General features: G+C 42.9%; 1 protein-coding gene across 1 annotated transcript; it reads left to right on the forward strand.

The window, feature by feature from the left end:
* The first annotated feature begins 11615 nt into the window (after positions 1 to 11615).
* ddias (DNA damage-induced apoptosis suppressor) lies at positions 11616 to 23529 on the forward strand. The gene is made up of 4 exons (XM_067986696.1): positions 11616 to 11726; positions 13908 to 14069; positions 19121 to 19247; positions 20842 to 23529. Exons 2-4 carry the CDS (start codon positions 13951 to 13953, stop codon positions 23527 to 23529), a joined length of 2934 nt encoding a protein of 977 aa, XP_067842797.1. The 5' UTR covers positions 11616 to 11726; positions 13908 to 13950.
* The last annotated feature ends 1153 nt before the right edge of the window (positions 23530 to 24682 follow it).

A 24682-nucleotide genomic window follows, 5' to 3' on the forward strand; every position in this document is an offset into this window, starting at 1 on the left:
GAGATTGTGACTGGGGGGGGAGGGGAGATTGTGACTGGGGGGGGAGGGGAGATTGTGACTGGGGGGGGAGGGGAGATTGTGACTGGGGGGGGAGGGGAGATTGTGACTGGGGGGGGAGGGGAGATTGTGACTGGGGGGGGGAGGGGAGATTGTGACTGGGGGGGGAGGGGAGATTGTGACTGGGGGGGGAGGGGAGATTGTGACTGGGGGGGGAGGGGAGATTGTGACTGGGGGGGGAGGGGAGATTGTGACTGGGGGGGGAGGGGAGATTGTGACTGGGGGGGAGGGGAGATTGTGACTGGGGGGGAGGGGAGATTGTGACTGGGGGGGGGAGGAGGGGAGATTGTGACTGGGGGGGGGAGGAGGGGAGATTGTGACTGGGGGGGGGAGGAGGGGAGATTGTGACTGGGGGGGGGGAGGAGGGGAGATTGTGACTGGGGGGGGAGGAGGGGAGATTGTGACTGGGGGGGGGGAAGGGGAGATTGTGACTGGGGGGGGGGAGGGGAGATTGTGACTGGGGGGGGAGATTGTGACTGGGGGGGGAGGGGAGATTGTGACTGGGGGTGGGGAGGGGAGATTGTGACTGGGGGTGGGGAGGGGAGATTGTGACTGGGGGGGAGGGGAGATTGTGACTGGGGGGGAGGGGAGATTGTGACTGGGGGGGAGGGGAGATTGTGACTGGGGGGGAGGGGAGATTGTGACTGGGGGTGGGGAGGGGAGATTGTGACTGGGGGTGGGGAGGGGAGATTGTGACTGGGGGTGGGGAGGGGAGATTGTGACTGGGGGTGGGGAGGGGAGATTGTGACTGGGGGGGGAGGGGAGATTGTGACTGGGGGGGGAGGGGAGATTGTGACTGGGGGGGGTGGGGAGATTGTGACTGGGGGTGGGTGGGGAGATTGTGACTGGGGGTGGGGAGATTGTGACTGGGGGTGGGGAGATTGTGACTGGGGGTGGGGAGATTGTGACTGGGGGTGGGGAGATTGTGACTGGGGGTGGGGAGATTGTGACTGGGGGTGGGGAGATTGTGACTGGGGGTGGGGAGATTGTGACTGGGGGTGGGGAGATTGTGACTGGGGGTGGGGAGGGGAGATTGTGACTGGGGGTGGGGAGGGGAGATTGTGACTGGGGGTGGGGAGGGGAGATTGTGACTGGGGGGGGAGGGGAGATTGTGACTGGGGGGGGAGGGGAGATTGTGACTGGGGGGGGAGGGGAGGGGGAAGAGGAGTGTGACTGACGGGGAGAGGATTGTGACTGAGGGGGGGAGGGGGAGAGGATTGTGACTGAGGGGGGGAGGGGGAGAGGATTGTGACTGAGGGGGGAGGGGGAGAGGATTGTGACTGAGGGGGAGGGGGAGAGGATTGTGACTGAGGGGGAGGGGGAGAGGATTGTGACTGAGGGGGGAGGGGGAGAGGATTGTGACTGAGGGGGGAGGGGGAGAGGATTGTGACTGAGGGGGGAGGGGGAGAGGATTGTGACTGAGGGGGGAGGGGGAGAGGATTGTGACTGAGGGGGGAGGGGGAGAGGATTGTGACTGAGGGGGGAGGGGGAGAGGATTGTGACTGAGGGGGGAGGGGGAGAGGATTGTGACTGAGGGGGGAGGGGGAGAGGATTGTGACTGAGGGGGGAAGGGGGAGAGGATTGTGACTGAGGGGGGAGGGGGAGAGGATTGTGACTGAGGGGGGAGGGGGAGAGGATTGTGACTGAGGGGGGAGGGGGAGAGGATTGTGACTGAGGGGGGAGGGGGAGAGGATTGTGACTGAGGGGGGAGGGGGAGAGGATTGTGACTGAGGGGGGAGGGGGAGAGGATTGTGACTGAGGGGGGAGGGGGAGAGGATTGTGACTGAGGGGGGAGGGGGAGGGGATTGTGACTGAGGGGGGAGGGGGAGGGGATTGTGACTGAGGGGGGAGGGGGAGGGGATTGTGACTGAGGGGGGAGGGGGAGAGGATTGTGACTGAGGGGGGAGGGGGAGAGGATTGTGACTGAGGGGGGAGGGGGAGAGGATTGTGACTGAGGGGGGAGGGGGAGAGGATTGTGACTGAGGGGGGAGGGGGAGAGGATTGTGACTGAGGGGGGAGGGGGAGAGGATTGTGACTGAGGGGGGAGGGGGAGAGGATTGTGACTGAGGGGGGAGGGGGAGAGGATTGTGACTGAGGGGGGAGGGGGAGAGGATTGTGACTGAGGGGGGAGGGGGAGAGGATTGTGACTGAGGGGGGAGGGGGAGAGGATTGTGACTGAGGGGGGAGGGGGAGAGGAGTGTGACTGACGGGGGGAGGGGGAGAGGAGTGTGACTGACGGTGGGGGGGGGGGAGGAGTGTGACTGACGGAATCAGGTGATGGTGTGTGAGTGACAGAAGGCAGAGGAAGAGAAGTCTCGCTCACAGAAGAAGGAAGCAGAGTGTAACTGACAGGAGGATGAGACGTGTGAAGGACATGTGGTGGAGGAGAGTATTTCCTGTTTTTATTTCTCATTATCCTAAGATCTCTGACGTCTGTTTGACTGCCTCAACTGGGGTCGGTTGAGCAGCTGGCTTTCCAAGTGGTTCATCCATCAGACGGTGGCTGGCCTCCTACTAATATGACTGTTCACCTGCACTCCTGAGGTCATGAATTGATCACCATATATGCCTCGCTGCTTCTGATCAAGTAACTGTAACCTTATATCATCTGGAACTAGGTCCAAAAGCCTGTCCCTTCGGGTTAAATAGCAAAGATCTGCATAGTCTGTTACGCATTTTGTTTCCCAGCCTTATCTGCCACGTGTCTTTGAGGTATAAGTACTGTCCTGATTCTCTCTTTTAGTTTCTTCAATTTCTGCTGTGCATCCCAGGTGTTAAATCATTCTCCCCAAAAATAGCACACTTTACAATAACATACTCCATCCTATCGGCAACATAAAAACACAAGAAATAGGAGCAGGAGGAGGCCATACGGCCCTCCGAGCCTGCTCCGCCATTCAATAAGATCATGGCTGATCTACCTCAACTCCACTTTCCCACCTTATCCCTGGATTCCCTTATAGATTGATTAGAGAAAACGTCATGAGCGGTCTTCTGCTTAGTGACATTGTCAGTTGGCTGCTCATTCATATTTGTCCCGCTTATGGTGACCAGTGTTAAAGAATAGAGTAGTCTTCTTCCAATTAAAAGAAAGTCTATCCAATGTTAAAGACTACGAGTCCAAGAATTTTCTTAAATGCCAAAAATAATTGTTTGTCAAAGAAAGAGTGAGTTCATCTTTTGGCTTACACTCCTTTATTAAGTTCGGCCTGGAGAGCAGTTGAACAGAGTACAATCAAATGTTGATACATGTTCTTTAATTCCAGTCTATCTCTGGGTACAGTAGAGACATCACCTTCAGTATTGTACTACAAACTAACAGCAAAGCGTGATCTTTTTATGTTACCTTTCCTTTTACTTGGACATGCCTACCAAAACCTATTTAATATGGAAAGACTGAGTGTCTCTGTTCACCACTCACACTATTTAAAAACACCTGGCTTTGGAATGATGTTACCTTTTCTTAAGCAGAACACAGTGTTTATTTAAAAATGCCAGGCTTTGAAACAACGTTACCTTTTCTTACATAGAACACTGTGTCCTTGTTTACTTCCCCTCATCCATGTCTCTAGAACCAGCTAACAATTCAGATGTCCAGACAAAACTATTAATATCATCCTCCTCTTTAAAATTTGGAATAAAGAAGAAAGAAAAAAAACTTGCATTTAAATAACACCTTTCATGTCCCCAGGACATCTTAAAGCACTTCACAGCAATGAAGTACTTTTGAAGTTTAGTCACTGTTATAATGTGGGCACATGCAGCTGCTAATTTGTGCACAAGGTCCCACAAACAGCAATGAGATGAATAACCGATTAATCTCTTTTTGATAATGTTGGTTGAGGAATGAATGTTGGCCAGGACACCTGGAGAACTCCCCTGCTCTTCTTTTAACAGTACCATTTTTTTTATGTCCACCTGAGCAGGCAGCAGGGGCATTGGTTTAACATTTAATTCAAAACACTATACCTCCAACAATGCAGTACTCCTTCAGTTCTGCACTAAAGTGTCAGCCTATTTTATGTGCTCAAGACCTGGAGTGGAACTAGAACACACAACTTTCTAGTCAAAGGCAAGTATGCTAGAACTGAGTCTAAGAATTAGATTTGATTTGATCCATCTAGCCTGTCCCATATAGTTGTAATGCCCAATACGTCACGATGTTGTCAGTCTCTACCCACCCAGAGCCATGTAATCTCCTGGGAGAGACAAAAGAACAAATTAAAAAACCAGGCCAATTAGGGAAAACAAACTGGAAAATTCCTCTCCGACCCCTTTAGGCAACTGAAACTAGTCCAGGCGATCACTGACTCTGATTTATATTACAGAATATCTAACTCACAAACAAGATAATCTCTGTCCAGTTCTCTCTTGAAGGAAGCAGCAAATCAGCGTTCACCACACGAGCCGGTAACCTGTTCCACGTGTTGGGTGTCCCTGATAAGGCTTTCTCTATCTAATTAGTCATATATGGCAATCTCTAATGAAACCTTAACTATCACTAAAGGAGATTTAATAGGGCTGTTTAAAATTACAAAAGGTTTTGATAGAGTGAAAGGGAAAGACTAATTCCTCTGCTTGGGTAGTCAGTAATGAAGCCTCATCAATTTAAAATAGTAACCAAGAAAGTGAGGAGATTGGCTAGGAGAAACTTTTTAATGCAGAGGCTTTTTGGAGCATGGAATGCTTTTCCACAGCGAGGGGCTGAAGCAAGAGACTACTGCTTTTTTAAAGGGACAATTGAATAACTACTTAAAGGAGAGGAAGATACAGGGCTATTGGAGAGTGCAGCTGCAGTAGGATTAGTTTTTAGATTACACTAGCTAAGAGCTACCACAGACTCCATAGGTCAAATGGCCTGCAAATTTCTACAGTTTCTATGGTTGATTGAAAAGCCCCAGATTCTCCAGTAATCAATACTCAGTCCTTTTGATTTTTGATTTGCAATAATCAGTCCTTTGACACTAGATCAATTTTGCACATGTTCTCTGCACTGCTGCCAGGATTGACTATCTCCCTTGTGTGGTGGTAATGTGTCATCCAAGAAGAGCACTGCACAGTTTAAGCATGACTACCTGCAACTTCTATTCTACTAATATAAAAGCAGAAAATGCTGGAAACGCTCTGCAGGTCAGGCAGCATCTGTGGAGGGAGAAACACAGTAACAACTGCCCGACTTGCTAAGTGTTTCCAGCATACTCTGATTTTATTACAGATTTCCAACAACTGCTGTATTTTACTTCTATTCTACTATTTGGCTATATAGTTCAGCATTCAATTTACTTTGTTGCTTGGTGCTCCTCAGTAACTGAATGCTAAACAATAAGGGGTACATTTTTAGAGGAATAGAATTGAAAAGTAGGGAAGTTATATTAAACTTGTATAAAACCTTGCTTACACCACACTTGGAGTACTATGAACAGTTCTGATCTCCATATTATAAAAAGGATATAGAGGCACCGGAGAAGGTGCAAACATTTTTTACAAGGATGGTATCAGAACTGAGAGGTTATAATTATCAGGAAAGACTGAAGAGGCTGGGGTTCTTTTCTCTAGAAAAGAGATGGCTGAGGATGACCTAATAAAGCTCTTTAAAATTATGAAGGGGTTTGATAGGGTAGACATAGAGATGTTTCTGCTTGTGGGGGAGTCCAAAACTAGGGGCCATAAATAGAAGATAGTCACTAATAAATCCAATAAAGAATTCAGGAGAAACAGCTTTACCCAGGGAATGGTTAGAATGTGGAACTCGCTACCACATGAAGTGGTTGAGGCGAATAGCATAGATGCAATTATGGGGCAACTAGATAGGTACATGAGGGAGAAAGGAACAAGGGGATATGCTGAGAGGGTTAGATGCCCTTGGGTGGGAGGAGACTTGTGTGGAGCATAAACACTGGCATGGATCAATTGGGATGAACGGCCTTATTTCTGTGCTGTAAATTCTATGTAAGTGTATAAATATTCTAAGATCTCATTCAACTTCCCAACAGCATTCACGGTGTATGTATTTTGCCCATTTTTTCCTCTTCCATGCAATTTATCCAAATTAAATTTAATCTGCCAGTGTTACAACCATGTACATAATTTATCTAACTCATTTTGCAGATCCCTGACTACCTTGTGAAGCTAATTTCCACCGTCCCCCACTCTCATACAATTTGTATTAAATTTTGCAGTCCAACTCTCTAATGTAAATGTAAATTAACAGGAGCCCATCAATGATCTAAAAACAGAAAATGCCGGAGAGCTCAGCAAGTCAGACAGCATCTGTGGAGAAAGAAACAAAGTTAACGTTTCAGGTCGAAAACCTTTTGTCAGAACTGGAAGACGTTAAGAGTTAAAGTTTTTAAACAAGTACAGAACCGGTGAAGGGGAAGGGAGGAAAGAACAAAAGGAAAGGTCTGTAATAAGGAGGGCGAGAGTGATTAAATGACAAAAGGAATGATGGTACAAGGCAAGGAGGGTGGTAAAGGGACAGGTTTGAAACAAAAGATTGGTCAGGAGTAGCTGTAAATGGCAGTAGCATAACCATTACCAGCAGCTGCTGTCTGAAAAAATATTCGGTGGCCTTGTAGGTAACACCTCTCTGTCTGCACACTGTGATTGCCTTGGCAACTGGCAGTTGGAAAGACTATCTGTAATCACCAGGTATTGTTCTGTGATTTATAAATGCGAAGGGTTCGAGGATTTCATTTCCACAACATTCACCTGAGGAAGGAGGAAGCCTCTGAAAGCTTGTGAATTTCAAATAAAATTGTTGGACTATAACTTGGTGTTGTAAAATTGTTTACAATTGTCAACCCCAGTCCATCACTGGCATCTCCACATCATGAAAAAATAGGAGCAGTGGTTATGATCTGAAGTTACTGAAATCAGTGTTGAGGCCATCAATGATCCCCGGTCACCCATTCAGCACTTGATCCCCCACATCACTCACCGAGCGAGAACCCACTGCTTCCACCCTTCATCCATCTCCCGCTTTTACCTTCAATCCCCACATTTTAACAACTGTCAAAGGCTATTGAAAGTGGCCAACAATAAAGAACTTCACATGTGAAGTGATTTGAATATTCGGAGTCACCGATTGACTGAGGCCAGGAACCCCACCAACACTCGGGTGAGCAGTCGCTCCTCGGTCCCTACACTGAACGATATTTGACTGTAAGCCTCCTTTGGAAGCAACTCTTTGGCGGTTAACGTCAGCCGATCACCTGATCTGCCGGAAACATTTCTTGAAACACAACTTGAGACTTCGGCCAGCAGTTTTATTAAATGAAAGAGCAAGTCCCGGAACTGAATCAGCCCGGACTATTTACACCGAGGGCGAGACGTCGGGGACTTTACGGGCGAGGGACAAAAGTGCAAGGCCATTGGACGAGACCACTTCAGGCGGGATTTTCAGATCCACAAAAAGAGAAAAAAAACGATTTAAAAAAAAACAACCGGCGGCTACACGACTGTGCAAGAATCACAGTGAGTACCGACCGGTATCTAAACGTACAGTGAGTACTGACCGGTATCTAAACGTACAGTGAGCACCGGCCGGTATCTGGAGACGCCGTGAGCACCGGCCGGTATCTGTCTAAATGTTTTATTGAGATTTTTATCTCTCACAAGCACGCGGACGTACATATACATACACTCACTCAGAGTTTAAAAACACGTTCATAATAAACTACCCGAATAAAGTTTTTCAAAATTGTCCTCTATTGTTTCCTTAGATAATAGATTATTTTTTTTTTAATTATTTGAGACTGATCAATGCTAAAGAAAAAATATATTTTAAATTCCACAAGCTTTCGGAGGCTTCCTCCTTCCTCAGGTGAACGGTGTGGAAGGAGGAAGCCTCCGAAAGCTTGTGGAATTTAAAATAAATTTGTTGGACTATAACTTGGTGTTGTAAAATTGTTTACAATTGTCAACCCCAGTCCATCACCGGCATCTCCACATCAAAGAAAAAATAGTCCATCAGCACAGCTGATTGACCGATAGCGATGCATCCTGCGATATGAAGGACACTACCCGTGCTCAGAAAGCACAATATAAATTCAGTTCGCGGTGTCACAACGGCGGAAAAAATATTGCGGCAGAAATTGTTTGGAAAAGAAAGGTGAGCTCAACGTGCTCACCGTTGTTAGTGGCGAAATGGAGGAGCAAGTTCCGGCGTATGCGGTGAAACGCGGAAATCTGGAACTTACTCCTAATGGTTCACCAGCAATATGACTGCTTCAAATTAAAGGTTTATCGCACGCTGCAATCAGTGAAATCATTGAAAAAGCGCCGACTTGCTCATCTGCCCAGCTGGAAAGTAAGTAATATCACCACAAAACAGGTATGCTTAAAAATATCAGATCTAAACTAAGTTTTAATAGCGTGGTAAGTCTTACTGACTGCCAAACAACTAAAAATTAACTTTTAAAAATGTGGAATCTCATTATTCATTAATAGTTTTTGGTCATTTAAAAAAAATGTTTTTACTTTTCCCTTCTGTCTTATTTAATTCCATTATCTCTTACCCTTTTTTTCACCATCTATAACTATCTTTACAATGATTTTAATGTAATTTTGTGTTCCAAGCCTGCAGAAACAGTTTCGCAGCTTGTCAAAAATGCTGCAATCTGATTGGTCGAGGGGAGAGAGTGATCCTCTCGCTTCTCCCATGGGTCCTAGCTTCGCTTGAACTAACGCTGGGATCTTCTCTTCCTATTTGAGGAAGTGCATCCAGTAAAGAGCGCGGTAAGTTAGTGGGTTAGTATAAATCTATGGAGCGGCGAGCACTTTTGGGTGTCCACTCCGAGCAATTTCTGCCCCATTAAGTACAAGACTAGTCTTTTTGGAGAGGCTGAGACCTTCAAATAAATACCTTAATGAAGGCCTTATAAAACACAAAAGACAATTCAGTTGATACATGTAATTGTTGTTCTGAAATATGTAATTTTTTGAATGATTGATTTTATTTTGCACCATTATTTTGGGCACTAAAAAATTCAATTACTGAGAGATAACAAAGGCGTATCAAACTTCAGCTGAAAAATTTTCAGGAAGTATTTGTGGGGAAAAACCACCCAGTGACAAGATAATGCAATTATACGGTGACAAGTGTACATAGGCAATTTCTATTATAAATGTGGACAAAAAAAATTACAATGGAAAAAAAGTTGACACAGAAGTGTAAAGAAAAGAGTGACAGCAGGAAGTGTGGTTTTGTAGACCGGAAGTGCATGCAGACCTAAGATTTTTAATAAGATGTAGGTGTATATAATGAGCCGGATTTTGCTGTGAAAATAACGGCGAGGCTAACAGTACTCACTGTTATTTATGTGCAAATCGGACAGCAACTGCCGGCGAGCACACATGCACAGTTAAACACGGAAATCCAAAAGTTGCTCTCCGAGATGTGCTGCCCCTCCGTTAGCTGCACGAAAACGATAGCTCGCCATCTGGCTCCCCATTCAAATATATTGAACGTGCGAAGTTCCTATACTGATGTCGCAGATACGGACTTAAAGCACCACAAAAAGTCAGGGTTTGTCCATTCCAGTCTAAGTATCCTTTTAACGGTGAGGTAAGTCTTAATTACTGCAAAACAACCTCTCGGCACTGAAAATTAACTATTACAAGTGCGGTGTCTCATTATTTCGGCTTTTAAATATTGTTGGAGATTTTTTTTAAATTACATTTTTTTTTCTTTCTGCCTCTTTTATCTTTCTCTCTTAATCCAATCTTTCTTTCCGTCTATTTTGCTTTCTGTACCTGATTTGACATTGAATTCACTATTCTAACTTAAACGTCCTGGATCAGACTCTGCGTTCCTCATTAACGATTCTTCAATCTGATTGGTTAAGGAGATACAGCTGCTTGGCCTGTTCAACAGATGCATTGTAGAGGGCGCTGTGCTGTTTGGCGCTCTAATTTACAGTAACTTGCCGTGCAAAACTCCATTGAAAGTCTATGGGCTAGCGCCGTTCGTTCGCCATTCTCGGCATAACCCGGCCCAATATCTTTATTATGTAGATAGATGTGGAACCAACGCAAAGCCCCATGTTATGGCAGACCAGGAATCTCTGACAGGGATACCTCACACCATTAAGTTCTTGATCGCAGCTCTGTTGTTGTGGGGAGGCTACGTGAATTGAAATTGCTTCTCCACAGGGTGAAGAACATTTGCAGGAAGAGCTATCATCAAGCTATTCTCGTATATCTCTTATTGGCTTGTTCATAACGGCATTTATGGAAGGCTGAGAACTGCTCACTTGCCATCTTGGTTGCAGTTGGTACATGACAAAGAAGGCCAAGGAAAAGACAAGAAAAGTTGGAGAGGAATGCAGTGTGCTTTCAAACATACAAACCCTCCATCCCCCATAAATGAAAGAAAAAAAAATCCCAGAGATGTTGAAGTTGGCCTGGGATAATGTGCTAACCCAACGTGGCATCCAGTCCCTCAGCCATTTTTTTATGCCACGAATGCCTCCTATCTATATACTGAATATTTGTTCCACAAGTGTTCAAAATAGATTTAAGATTACTTAAACATATATGCATGACACAAGATTTTATCAAATATTTCTGTTCATTATTATGATAAAACCTTAAATTACGAGGTCCTTGAGAAAAGCAATAATTATAAACTACATCACTGTCTGATAACATCTAACACACAAAACAGTAATGTGCAGAGGGCTTCAGATGCCCCCAACAGTGAGACCAAAATTTGAGCAATTTATTGAACCCTTTGAACCCCAGAGATAATACTACTTCAAGCATCACCTTGGTTCAGTCAGAAGGTTGTGGGTTGAGCATATGGTCTAGGCTGACACTACGGTGCATATTGGAGATGCTGTCTTTCTGATGAGACATTCAACCAAAGCACATTCACCCATTAAGGTGGACATAAAAGATCCCATGAAAACTTTTCAAAGAAGAACACAGAGTTTCTACACCACCAAAAATCATTTAACTGGTCATTTATCTCATTGCTGGTTGTGGGACCTTTTAGTGCACAAATTGGCTGCCACATTTGTCTACAAAACTACAGTGACTACACTTCTGAAGTACTTCACTGGATGTGAAGTGCTTTGGGATGTCCTGTGAAAGGTACTATGTAAATGCAAGTGCTTGTTTTCTTAGTTAGAAACACTGTTCTACCTGTGCTTTGTTCCTTTATGCCATAAATGCATTTCCTATGATTTTCTTTACAAAAGAATTTACTGTTCAGTGAAAGCAGTTTCATTTTAAATGGATAGTGGCTGCAGCAAACATATTGCGGTTAATTCTGTAGTTTTCATCCACTGTCACAGGAAAATAGCGTCAGTCATCTGAGGTTTGTAACCGTGAGATCCATGGCCAAGCACTTGTAGCCTGAACAGTTTGGGGCTGAAGAAAAATCCAAACAGATATCAGTCTATTATCAATTGACCCAGTACAAACATTGTAATCCATTCCATGTTTGAACATTTTTACTAAAGAATTTCAATTATATTGATTCTTAACTCTAATACAAACACATTATTAACAATATGTCCTTGTGTTGCATTCTTGTTCCTAGGGAACCACATGAATGGGAAGAGATCCTTTGTTGTTGCCTCAATATTATGTCTTCATGACACTTGTTTTCTGTATCCAGCTTGTCAGAAATGTGGATCCCGGTTACTTACTAATCATGGCAGGTATGAAGTTAAGGTGGGAAAATATTTTCAGATGATATTACAGCACATCATGTGTTTCAGAATTTCATTTTTTTTCTACATTTGTATATCTTACTTCTGTCTAAACCTCCACCCTTGCATTTTAAAATACATCTTCCTTCCCCTCTTTAGATTTCTCTCACACCAAACACCATTTAGAAACTATAAGGATGCGTGGAACTTATGGACCTTTATAATGCTTTGCTTAGAATGGCATTTGAAAATATTGGAAAGGTGGCTCTGGGGATGTTCTTCCCAGTGGGAAATTTCTAATTTTGCCAATCTGATTGAGATTGGCAGCTCACTGTATGGGAAATACCAGGTTTAAGCCTGTATTTTATTGCTTGTGACAAAGCAAATTAACACATCAGCACATTACATAACCATTCCTTTGCATATTGTGTAACATCCTAGAGAATCCATAATGACCTGTGGATGTGACTTATATCCCAAACGCTGTCCCAATAATTCACAAGAAACAATGTAGGATATAAATCATATCCTGTAAGTTCAAGTCCTCATGAATGACGAGCACATAGTCTATACTGGCATTTCAGTGTGGTACTGAAGAAATGTTGTTTGTTAGAGATGGCATCTTTCAGATGAGATGTTATACCAAGATAAATGCCTTTTCAGGTGGATGTAAAAGATCCTATAGCATTATTCAAAAAAGATCAGGGATTTCTTTGGTGTCCTGATCAACACTCTATTCTCAATCATTTAAAAACATATTAACTGTCCATTCATCTCATTTGCTGTTTGTGGGATCTTGCTGTGTTTACCAACATGAGTGATTGCATGTTATTTTTTGTATATGATTTACATTTATATAGCGCCTTAGTACGTGCTATCTTACCTGTTTGATCTTTGTAACATTTTGTTTTGAATTTAGCAAGTTAAAGTTAGTTATATATTGAGCTCTATTGATAAGACCGTGAGGTACTTTTCGTGGATCTGTCTTCAAGTTGCACTATTTACTGTGACACTACTAGTTGTCACAATACCTCGTTTACACCAAGTGCGTTGACATTTCATGCTTTTTATTTATGAGTCAATCTCCTGTGGCATTGCATATGGAATGTCAAAACCCAAGAAGCACTTTCAGGTCAAGCAGTGTTAGAGAGCAGGGCAAAAATTGAATCAAGGTGAGGAGGGGAAAGGAAGCAGATAGGAGGGGTTGAGAGGGAATTGAGGATACAGTGAGGCAGACAGGGGAGAGAATTAAAGGGGAAAAGAGGGGTGAATAGAGGGTGGAAGGAGCAGAGGAAAGGGGGAGGGTATAGATTGAGAGGAAGGGAGAAGGATGGGATGGGATGGGGAGAGAGGCCGGTTAGGAGGAGGGGAGAGGGAAGGGGCAAAGATGAGTTTGTCGCAACATGGTAGGGAAGGGAGCAGATTTTGCCTCAATGGGAGAGGAATGCATAAGGGAGCTAATTTAGCTTCAGCATGGGGTGTTACTATGGTGTATCATTTATTCCACCCTCAACAGAGGGGGAGGGGAGAGGTTGCTGGTGTAGGGTTTTTGCCTCAGGACAGGGGAGGGGGTTAGACAGTGGTCCTGTGGAGAGGAAGGGGAATGGAAAGTGAGGGAAGAGATGGGTTGGGGCAAGGGGGTGTTTGTCTGAGCAAGGACAGTGGGTGAATTTCTGCAGATTTTGCCTCTGTGGGGAGGGGTGTCTGGGAAGTAATTTTGGCTCAGCGGCAGTGTGGGTTATTTGGTGTGTTCTTTAGTCTCAGTGGTGGATGGGGGTCAGTGGTTTTCAAAGTCTTTAAACCTTTACTTCGTTATTTTTGTATATCTCCATGATAACTTTCTGTAAAGTTCGCAATGTTTCCTATTAGCATTTTGCATATCAAAGACCTGGCTGAAATATTTTCATTTTATTTCTGTGTGTGCCTATGGAAGCTTCCAAGTGAATTGTAAATAAGCATCTTGACGGTGGCTTTCTTTGGGCAATCTGTGACATGCTGGATTTTATTTTTACTAGTGAAAGTCGCTCTTTTGTGGTCTTTGGCAGTCATGGATGTGTGTGCACTCAGTTCTTCTAGTGTTATGATGTTTAGTGCAGTTATTTATTTGCTGCTTGAAGCACAGCAAATGCATGTCTTGTGATAACTGAATTATAGTGATCATTCATCTACCATTTAATTTTTCTTCCGTAGATTTCAGTGCCCAAAACGTGGCTGTGTGTCCGTAGCACAGAATATGAATTACAGGTACAGACTTTCTGTAAAAGTGGCAGGAAAAGGTGACATATTTAATATTACCGTCTTTGGGAGCTGTCTCGAACCTTATTTTGGAGCAGCAGCAGGATTTTTGCACAGGTAAAAATATATTTTTTTAAGGTGTCTTGATCATACCATCAGCCCTGTCTTATCTATCCTTAGCCCCCTCCTATTTCTCATCTACACGCTGCCCCTCGGCGACATCATCCAAAAATACAACGCCAGGATCCACATGTACACTGACGACACCCAGCTCTACCTCACCACCACCTCTCTAAACCCCTCCACTGCCTCTGATTTGTCACACTGCTTGTCCGACATCCAATATTGGAGGAACAGAAATTTCCAGAAACAGCCATTGTCTTCGGTCCCCAATACAAACTCCGTTCCCTAGCCACCGACTCCATCCCTCTCCCTGGCCACTGTCTGAGGCTGAACCAGACCGTTCACAACCTTGGCTCTGAAATGAGCTTCCAACCTCATATCTGCTCCATCACAAGACCAGGCCACCTACTTCTACCTCTGTAACATCGCCTATCTCCACCCCTGCCTCAGCTCATCTACTGCTGAAACCCTCAACCATTCTTTTGTTACCTCTAGACTCGACTATTCCAATGCTCTCCTCGCCAGTCTCCCATGTTCTACCTTCCATAAACTCTGTTGCCCGTATCCTAACTCGCACCAAGTCCTGTTCACCCATCACTCTTGTGCTTGCTGATCTACATTGGCTCCCGGTCCGGCAATGCCTCGATTTTAAATTTCCAATCCTTGTTTTCAAATCCTTCCATGGCCTCGCCCCTCCCTATCTCTGTAACCTTCTCCAGCCCTACAACCCTCCAAGATCTCTGCGCTTCTCCAATTCTTGCCTCTTGCGCATCCTTGATTTTAATCGCTCCACCATTGGCGGCTGTGCCTTCAGCTGCCTAGGCCCTAAGTACCAGAATTCCCTCCCTAAACCTTCATGCCTCTCTCTCCTCCTTTTAAGACGCTCCTTAAAACTTATTATCTTAATTGACAGTATCCATAGTTGAAATTAGAGTGCAAAGGTCAAGGTGCATATATGTTCAGAACATATATTTGATCAGGCAGCTTGTTAAATACAACGTTTCTGTGATACGGTACTTTTTTGCCAGATTAATCAAGTGAAAACCTAGTTAATCACATAAAGCCAGTATAGTACTAATATTTGGCAAGTAGACTAAACAGTTTCAGAATACTGTAAAATGGTTTAATTATTGTTTTTAAAAACTTGTTATACTCATGTATCACTCTAGTCCCACAAAAAATTGTGAATTTTTGATATGGTATGTTGCCTCTTTCAGTCTGCAATTATGTTTCTCAGGCTCATCAGCACTTTACATTTAAATAACAACATCTGTGATGTGTCACTGCCATGCCTTACCCCAATCATATGTGGAGTAAGTAACAGCTAACTGCTGGTACTAGCTGGTGTTGCAGTCACACACTTGAATGTGTGGTGTGGGACTCTAATGACTAGTTACTGCTCCAGCTGATGACTTCCTCCGTGCTAACGCAGCCAGCTGCCAGCATGTTTTGTCACCAATTTACAATATTCTGGCCTCTAGTGGTTAAAGAGTAGTATTACCACATGTTTTAAAAATCTTGTATTTAAAAACACAAATGAAGGTTGACCATTCAGAAGTTTTTTGTGGGAGATGGGGATATTAACATAGTGACCATTTAAATTATATCTAGGGGTGCTCCTTACCGTCTAGTTCAGTTCCACATTAAATGAATGATAATATGTATAATATATAAGTACAGTGGGATAAACACTTCAAACCTCAATAACCCAAACTACATCTCAAAAACTTGATTAAATGAAAGGACCTTATTACTATCAGCAAAATAATAAAAACAATAAATTCAAAACAACCTCTAGTGTTATACTTCCAAATAACTTCTCATTACACTACTATAATACATACATATCAGGGCAGCAGAGCTTCATGTTATCTCTGTGCCCAGTATGAACTGTGCATATGGATGTTTTAGAAGCGCTTTTAGTACTTTGAACCTGTGCACATCATTATCTGCAGACATTGCACCAGCTTCCACATGTACACTGACAACACCCAGCTCTACATCTCCACCACCTCTCTCGACCCCTCCACTGCCTCCGTGCTGTCAGACTACTTGTTCAATATCCAATCTTGGATGAGCTTCAATTCCCATCAGCCAAACACAGGAAAAACCGAAGCCATCATCTTCGGCCCCCACCACAAATTCTGTACTCCTGCAAATGATTCCTTAACCCTCCCCAGCCACTGTCTCAGGCTCAAGCAGACTGTTCTCAACCTCAGTGTCCTATTCACCCTCGATCTGAACTTCTGAAGCCATGTTGTTTCCATGGCTAAGACTGCCTACTTTCACCTCATTAACACTACCCACCTCTGCTCCTACCTCAGCTCATCTGCCACTGAAACCCTCACCTCCAGGCTTGACAGTTTCAATGTTCTCTTGGCTAACCTCCCATTCTCCACCATCTGTAAACTTCAGCTCGTCGAAAACTCTGCTGCTCATATCCTATCCTGTACAACGTCCCACTTGCTCATTACCTCAGTCTTTGCTGACCTCCATTAGCTCCTGGTTCCCCAACACTTCAAACTTAAGATTCTCATCCATATGTTTAAATCTCCCCATGGCCTCACCTCTCCCTATCTCTGTAACCTCCTCCAGCCCTATAATCCCTCCCTCGAACTCGCTTTTCATGCATCCCTCTGCTTCCTTCATCCCTCCATTGGCGGCTATGCTTTCAGCCATCTAAGCCACATGCTCTGAAATTCCTTCCCTAAACCTCACCACCATCCAGACCTCCAATAAGACCCTCCTTAAAACATATCGCTTTGCATAAGCTTTTGGTCGCCCCTCTTAATACCCCTTCATTGGCTCAACACCCTTTTTTTCTTTGTACCTATGCAAAGTACTTTGTGAGATTTTTCTATATTAAAGGTGCTTTATAAATGAAGTTCTTTTTGTTTGCATGAGCTGCTCCATTCTTCTATTTCCTCCTGGTAAATACGCGACAACATAACCTCACCCTGAAAAGGGGTCATGCAATGGGGCCATCAGGAGAAGTACAGCAACAGTAACCAATGGCAGAAGATGACAACCAACCAAGGCACTTACATCCTATCTGCAAGAACAATCATCTAAAGGCAGTCTCTAAGTTTCATTCAAGGCCTGAAACATTTACAGCATAACAATCATTTACACATGTTGCCTATACCCTGGTTAAATAAATCATCCTTGGCTTTGCCCTCAGCGTTACATCGGGACCAAGAGTAAGATGGCTTTCTCCCCAACAATATTATTCTGCACCACCCAATTGAAATGTCGGGACATATTCCAGTCCTAATTTATCCAAATGTTGTTGACCCTCACGCTGTGTGGTGCGGATATATTCACTTAATGGGAGTGTCTGGAGCGTAGCTTCAACTTCCTAGCTGTGTGCTTCTTCTAAGTATTTCCCCAGTGGGAGGAGCAATTGAGATGGATGACTACTTTTGTGGTCTTTGCACATATTTAAGAATGGAAGTGGTCCTGCAACTCTTATGCTGAGTCAGTGGATGGCAGGTGGCTTGAGTGTTAAGGTGGTGGGTTCCTAGGCCTGTACACTTTATAATACATCTGTAGTTATGTGAGCAAGATGGTTAGATGTAATAGATGTGGGGTCTTCCTGAGAGACACTGCCATCATCCATGCCAACTCTTGTCATTCTCCTGCAGCTTGGCACTCCCTCGGCACAGCTACAGATCTGTGTGGAAACAGACCTTTGGGCAACAATGAGGTTGTTCAAGACCATGGTTATTGCTGTCTCAGTCTGATTCCCCAACATGATGAATCCAATGAAGCTCAACGTATCCATAACACCAGGCAAATCATCATGATAGAAGCTAAGCCTGAGCTTAGGATTTCTGTCAAGGGGTGTGTGATTGCAGAGGGCTCCTGGAGTGGGCAGATTCTCCATGGTGGTCTTCAGCTCAGTTAAGCAGTCACGTAGCACTGCACAGATGCGGGTTGCAGACTCCTCCATAGATGCCACCAAACTGTACAGGCCACTTGACACAATCTCAAATGACCCCTTGAAAGGGTCATAATGATCTCACTATATTCTCCCTCTATTGTGATCATGTACCAAGTTTTTAGTGAAGTGTAATAAAGAAGCTTTGCAAGACAACCTATTAAGATGTCGCCAAATGTTTGTATACTTGATTTGGCAGCCTTGTGCAGCCCAAAAACGTCTTAATTTGCTCCCAGTTCAGAGCCTCAGGGTGAGGCTGCATTGATGTGCTGTGTCACCTCCATCCATACTGCCCTGGCTGTACCCCTTACTGCAGTTTGGTGCTCCTCTCTAAATAGGCCTTTGCTATAGGCCTTCTTGCTGGAGGACCTCCAGTGGCTGATTGCTGAATGGGGCCATTCCACTTGGGCCATTTCTCATCTTGAGGAAGTATAGAGTTAGGGCAACCAGCACCCTTTTAAAGAATGTTCCTTCCCCATGACTATTTGCTGGGAATACCCTCTGAATATGTTAATTAGATGACCGAATTGGTAAGAGCAGCTTGAAGCTCCCTATGTACAAGAAGTGCACGATGCACAATGATCCTGACATTCTTGGCTCCACTGACTATATTTCCTAGGAATGAGGGTAATGATTATACAGTTGTTAATACTTCAGTGCCGTCGTTTAGACACTTCCACATCACAGAGCAGTCTGGTTACTACTGTTCACACTGAGAGCTGCTATTGGCAGAAAAAGGAACCAAAATTACACGTTCACACTATATATTATTAATAGGACAAATGGAGACTTTGTAATGATTTTGAGGATGTAAAATCTTGCCTCTATTAACTATTGTAAATCTCACTATTATGGATTATAAAGTCATCTGAAGCCCTTTGATGTTTTGTAATCTCACTAATGTATATTCTGTTTCCTGGAACATGTCTAACTTCATCTTGTGCCAGTGTGTCTATGTAGTGGTTTTGATAGTAGTGGGTTCCACTCTGGCAAAAGCCCTGACACCTCAACCTGACTTTCTACATGTAGGTCTGATGCCACTAGCCAGGTTATGCACATCAATAATCCTTAATCCTACTCATGCAGCATTTTCAATTCCAAATAGGTACTGTGAAGATTTGAAGAAAGAATTGCAAGAGCCAGAGGGAGAGAAAGTTCAGAATCTGCTGGTCCAGGCTGTGGAACACTGCTTTATTGGGAGAAGCTTTATCTTTGGAGTGAAGGAAATTTCTGTGAGTTTTGTTTTCTACAGGAATGAGATTCTTTTCTCAAAATGATGAGCCAAATGTTGCATTTTCCTATCTCTGGTTATGAAACAAATTATTTCAGCAAATAATTTGATATTGACTTATAATAGTTGTGCTTAACCCAAGAAATGTGTATTTAGCTCAATCTTTACTGCTTAGACTAACTACTCACATTCATTGCTAAAATCTGTGTACCAGTTTTGCACTAATAATTTTGGTAAGTGAATAGTTATTATTCATGCATTCGGACATCATAATATGGTAAAAACATCCTGGTAAACTGGATTATACAACTTCTAGAATATAGAATGCAATTTTTCAGGGAGCTGGTAAAATTTGTATGATAAATGAGGACTGAGAACAAGAGTTGCATGTCCACCTGTATTTGACTTTACCAAAAATAGAGCTTTATAATACTGAAAGGCATCTTTTACATTAATATTGTGCTGAATTACCCCTAGTTCATTCATGTTTCATTTGTCACTTGCTCAGCTAATGACTAAAAACCCTAAATATTTTAAATGTGAAAATTACTTTGGAAGGAGTTTCTTTTTTTTTAATTTTACAAAAAAATAATTTTCTCCTGCTTGTAAAGAAAAAAATATTTTTTTTTCTTCAGTCACCTGCAGATCTGCTCAGTTAGTATATGTTTCAAACACATCACTGAGTGTCTCTGATTGTGGGAATGCAGATCTACCATTTTCCCAGTTCCAGATGTCAATCCTAAAACTTCAAAACAATTTAAAATTCCAGCACTGGACAGGACTTACAAGTTATGATCATCGATTATAATGTTGTTCCTGCTACTTATTCATGCTTCTTAAGACAAGAATAATCCCCATAAGGCTGTCGTGATTCACATCCAAACATACGAAAACATCAGATAGGAAAAGACCAGCTGCTCCATCTAGCTTGTCCCATACAGTTGTGATGCCTTATGCATCACATCAAGAGACTCCTAACCCCTAGACGCCAATGTCGTCTCCTGGGAGAAGCAAAAAAAAATCAAAATCAAAAACCAAGGCCAATTAAGAAAAACAAATCTGTAAAATTCCTCTCCAATCCCTCCAGGCGATTGAAACTAGTCCAGGAGACCACACTGACCATGACTCGTATTATTTAGTACCTAAGTCATATATGATGCGATCTCCCCAGTCCAGCTCTCTTGAAGGTATACAGTGAATGAGCACTCAATTTACATAAATGCCATTTTGACAAAGTAATTTGGTTTAAATGAAGATAGTAGGCCACGTATGTGTGAGGTGAATCATCTATATACAGGTGGAATTTCCATGTCCAAATTTTTTGCAGTCAGTCAATTTTACATTGAGGTATTTTGAAAGGGATATAAACATGAGATGGTTGCATTTAAACAGGTTTTGCTGTTCTGGAATATATTTTGATAGTTACAAAAGCTATTTCAAGTACTTCAAGATTTAAAGAGGGAAATTGGTTAATGTAAATGTCAACTTTGTAATGTTTTTTAAACTTCAGCTGCAATGTAACATCTTTGTACATTTGTATTTATGTAATCAGATTTTATACTTGCACCATTTGAGAATTTTTTTTTTATTCACAGGCATCTGAATCTCAAACTGGCTTACTGTCATTTCCTCAGAATCTCTTACAAAGTACCATCAGCAGGAATAAATATAAAAAATACCTGGTAGCCTGCCAGATTGCAGTGCCAAACACTGCAGTCTTTGGATGTACTGTGATCAATTATTACAAGAAGCTCTTGGATTCAGCCAGCCTCAAAGATTTGCCCTCCAGTTCACTGTTATCTGATAGTCCTTTAATTACCGTTGACCAATCTAGTACCATGATCAACAACTTGACGAACTCGATGTCTGGTAACACTCGATCCTACACACAGTTAAGCAGTGCCAACCGATTATCAAGCCCTTGGCAGCAGGATTTTGCACTTACTTCATCCTCTGTTGATTGCGTTACAGTTGAAGAGTTTTCAGCAGCAGAAACTAGCAGAGTCAGTTCAAAGTGGAACATCAGACCCCCTGACCATGTAGAGGAAGCAACCCAGAATAGGAAGTGTAATAAAAGTGGTTTGTCAGCTTTTGTTACTTCAACTTCTCAAAATAGCAGTGATATCAATGGCTGCAGTACAAATGCAATGGTGAGTCTCCCATCTAGTTTAGAAGTACAAAGGTTACCTAATAATGACTGTACAAGTCAATATTATAGTACTAGCTTTGATGAGTTACAGGAAGACTACCTCAAGTCAAGCTTCAATACCCAAAGATGTTATGTACAAAAGCCTGGGGACTCCTTGTCTAATGGCAAAGACAGTGATGAATTCCAGTCTGCTAATAAATCTAGGCTACAAGACAGCTTGGATTACAATGACTCTATATTATGGGATGATTTGCTGTTTTCAGAAAGTCTAGGTGAATTTATAGCAAAGGTGGAAGCAAATCAGCAGAGATGTGATGAGGAAATTGCATTGCTCACTAGTGTGACTGCTGTTGATGGTTCAGTACATTACTGCAGTTGGACAAAACCAGGAACTGTTAACCCTCAGAATGGAGCTCATGGGCAGAATACAAGATACAGAGAAGTGAGTACACATTCTGGTAACTGTAATTTACTAGGATCTACAAAAACTGGAAATAAAGAAACATCCTATCCTGTTGATTCTAACAATTCAAAGGATGTCTTAGAGGGGCTAGTGCTTGTGGATGATTTCAAAAGTAGTGATGTCACAGAAAATGAGGTCCCCCGAGCAACAGCATCACCCCTGTGGTCAGGTGATGACTCTGATGATGTGTACACTCCCAGTCCAGAGGCAGTTGTGCAGATTTGCAGTGCCTTCGTGAACCATGTAAGTGCAAGTAATTGTAACACCCAGCCTGTTCAGACATGTGGACCAAATCTGCCCAACCTTCAGGAGGAGCAGTTGGGTGAATGTTCAAGTTTTCTGCCTAAACATAAAACTACTGAAGCTACCAAACCCACAGACCACTTTTACACTACAAATGAGTCTTATTTACTGAAGAATGTTGATTTTCAAACACTATTGCCTTCTTCCAAACAGCTTCCAAAAATGGAAAAAAGATTTGACAGTAAGTTTCAAGATCAAAAGTGTATTAAAGGACACAGTTTTGATAAATGTGACATGGAACTTGTAGGTAGTAAACAACTGTCATCTGTTTTTAACCTCCAGAAAAACAGCTCATTCCAAAATTTGTGTACCAATCCTACAGAGAAAGAGTACGATGTTTCTGGAGATCTCTTTAATGATACAGGAGGCAATAAAGAGGAACCATCGTTATGTCCCAAAACAAACCTGAGTATTTTATCTAAACAGACATTGGCAGTTAAAGCGTATAAAACTAACCGTAAGCCCGATGAGCAGCAGTGTAATATTTCCCTGTGTTGTTTAAATGGAGCTGCTGATGCTGTGGGAAACCAAAACAATAATAGTTCTCCAGAGAATGATTCACGGAACTTGTCTGATCATGACTTTTCAGACTCAGAGGACTTTGTTCCATTTTCCCAGTCTACTCCAGTTTCAAGATTTCAAATTTTAAAATCTTTCAGGGGGAGAGAAAATAAAGCTCTCATGATGTCAAGCTACATTCGGACAAGTCCAAAGTCAGCTGCTTTTAGACAAAGGCAAGTAGGTTTATTTAAAAATGGTCAACTTAAGCAGCAATCACTTCATATTCAAAAAATGTTTCAGCAGCAGTCTGGGAGCAATCATACCTCTGTTTCATCAAATTCCTCTTTGTTAAGCAACAATCCAATTAGCAAATCTTATGAAAGTGACTCTGATGAATGGATTCCACCCTCAACAACCAAAACTCGAATAATGTCATCTCATTTATCTTCATGTGTCTTTAATATACACAAATCACGAGGTGTTAAACTATTTACACATGTGTCATATGCCAGTGCTGCTATAGAAACCACTGACTCAAAGGCTACAACAAAGGGCAACAAAGGGAATGACAGTAGCAGCCAGTGCAGGGGGGACCTATACATGAAAAGGCCACCTGCAGGAAAGCATACCAAACCCTCATTACAGCAAAAAGTATTCAACTCAACAAAGGTTCTTCAGAACGAAATGGAAAAACTTGGGCCACTTGTTTCTAGTGAAATTCAGATTAGGAAAGGTTTAAAAGTGAATGACTGCACCCCAGCTGCTTTTCATTCATTTTATACAAAGAGTGAGACACTAAGTTGTTGCTCACCAGAACTATTTACAGCAAGTGCAGAGCTTTTTGAAGAAGAATACCAGTCACTTTAAAAGAGTTTCTGACCGGTGCTCAACTAAAAGAAGGGAACTAAAAAGTTTTTTTCCCCCAGTAAGGGAGAAAAGAAGCAGTTATTGCTTAAGGCACTTGCACTTTTTGTAATACAGATATAGGTGGTGAATTTCTATGGGGGTTCTTCTGATTGTCCCCGGTAACTTTGCAGAGGAGGTGCGATAAACCCAGGAAAAATGTTTACGGCAGCCGAGCGGGACAATCCCTGTGGAAATTCACCCCACGGTATCCCTTTTGATCAGTCTGTTAATTCTTTGTATTAAAAGAAAATCTGAACTATACAAACCTGCAGCTAGTACTGGCTCAAAGGAATATTTCACCAAATCATGAAAAAGATGCCTCTCTGGTGTTTAATAGTGATTTCTTGATTACCTTCAAAACTGCTTGAAATTTATTGTTTCCTGGGAAAAACGCTTTTTCAAAATCTTGATGTGCTTGGGGATGGGCCTGTGATTGGCAATTGACATTTAACTTAGAAAAGAGCTGTGTTAAGCATGTGGGCAAGTTTAACGCTGAACATACATGCACCCTTCAGGGAAAGGAACTAAAGCCAGCAGTAAAGGAGAGAGATCTGGGTGTTTTAGTGCATCAATCTCTAAAGGTCCATGACCAATGCCGAGGAGCTATAGCTAAAGCAAATAGGGGGCCAGGGTGTATTTACAGGACAACTCACTATAAAGCAAAGCATTTTGTCCTTGTACTAGACCTTAGGCCTCAGAATACTGTAATAAAAACAGAAAATGCTGGAAATACTCAGCAGGTCAGGCAGCATCTGTGGAGAAAGAAAGAGTTAATGTTTCAAGTCGATGACCTTTTGTCAGAACTGGAAGAAGTAAAGATTTAACAGTTTTTAAGCAATTACAGAGCCAGGGGAAAGGGGGGGGGGAGGGGAGAACAAACAGGAAGGTCGATGTTGGGTTGAGGGCAGGAGTGATTACATGACAAAAGGGATGATGGTGCAAGGCAAAGGGGGTGGTAATGGGACAAGTAAAGAAACAAAAGATGGGTCTGGAAGAGGTGTAAATGCAACAACAGAACCATTACCAGCACCTGCTGTCCGAAAAATTGGGAACAGTGATTATGATCTGAACTTATTGAAATCAGTGTTGAGTCTGGAATGTTGTAAAGTGCCCA

This window comes from Heptranchias perlo, chromosome 6 (assembly GCF_035084215.1).
Source record: "Heptranchias perlo isolate sHepPer1 chromosome 6, sHepPer1.hap1, whole genome shotgun sequence".
NCBI lineage: Eukaryota > Metazoa > Chordata > Chondrichthyes > Hexanchiformes > Hexanchidae > Heptranchias > Heptranchias perlo.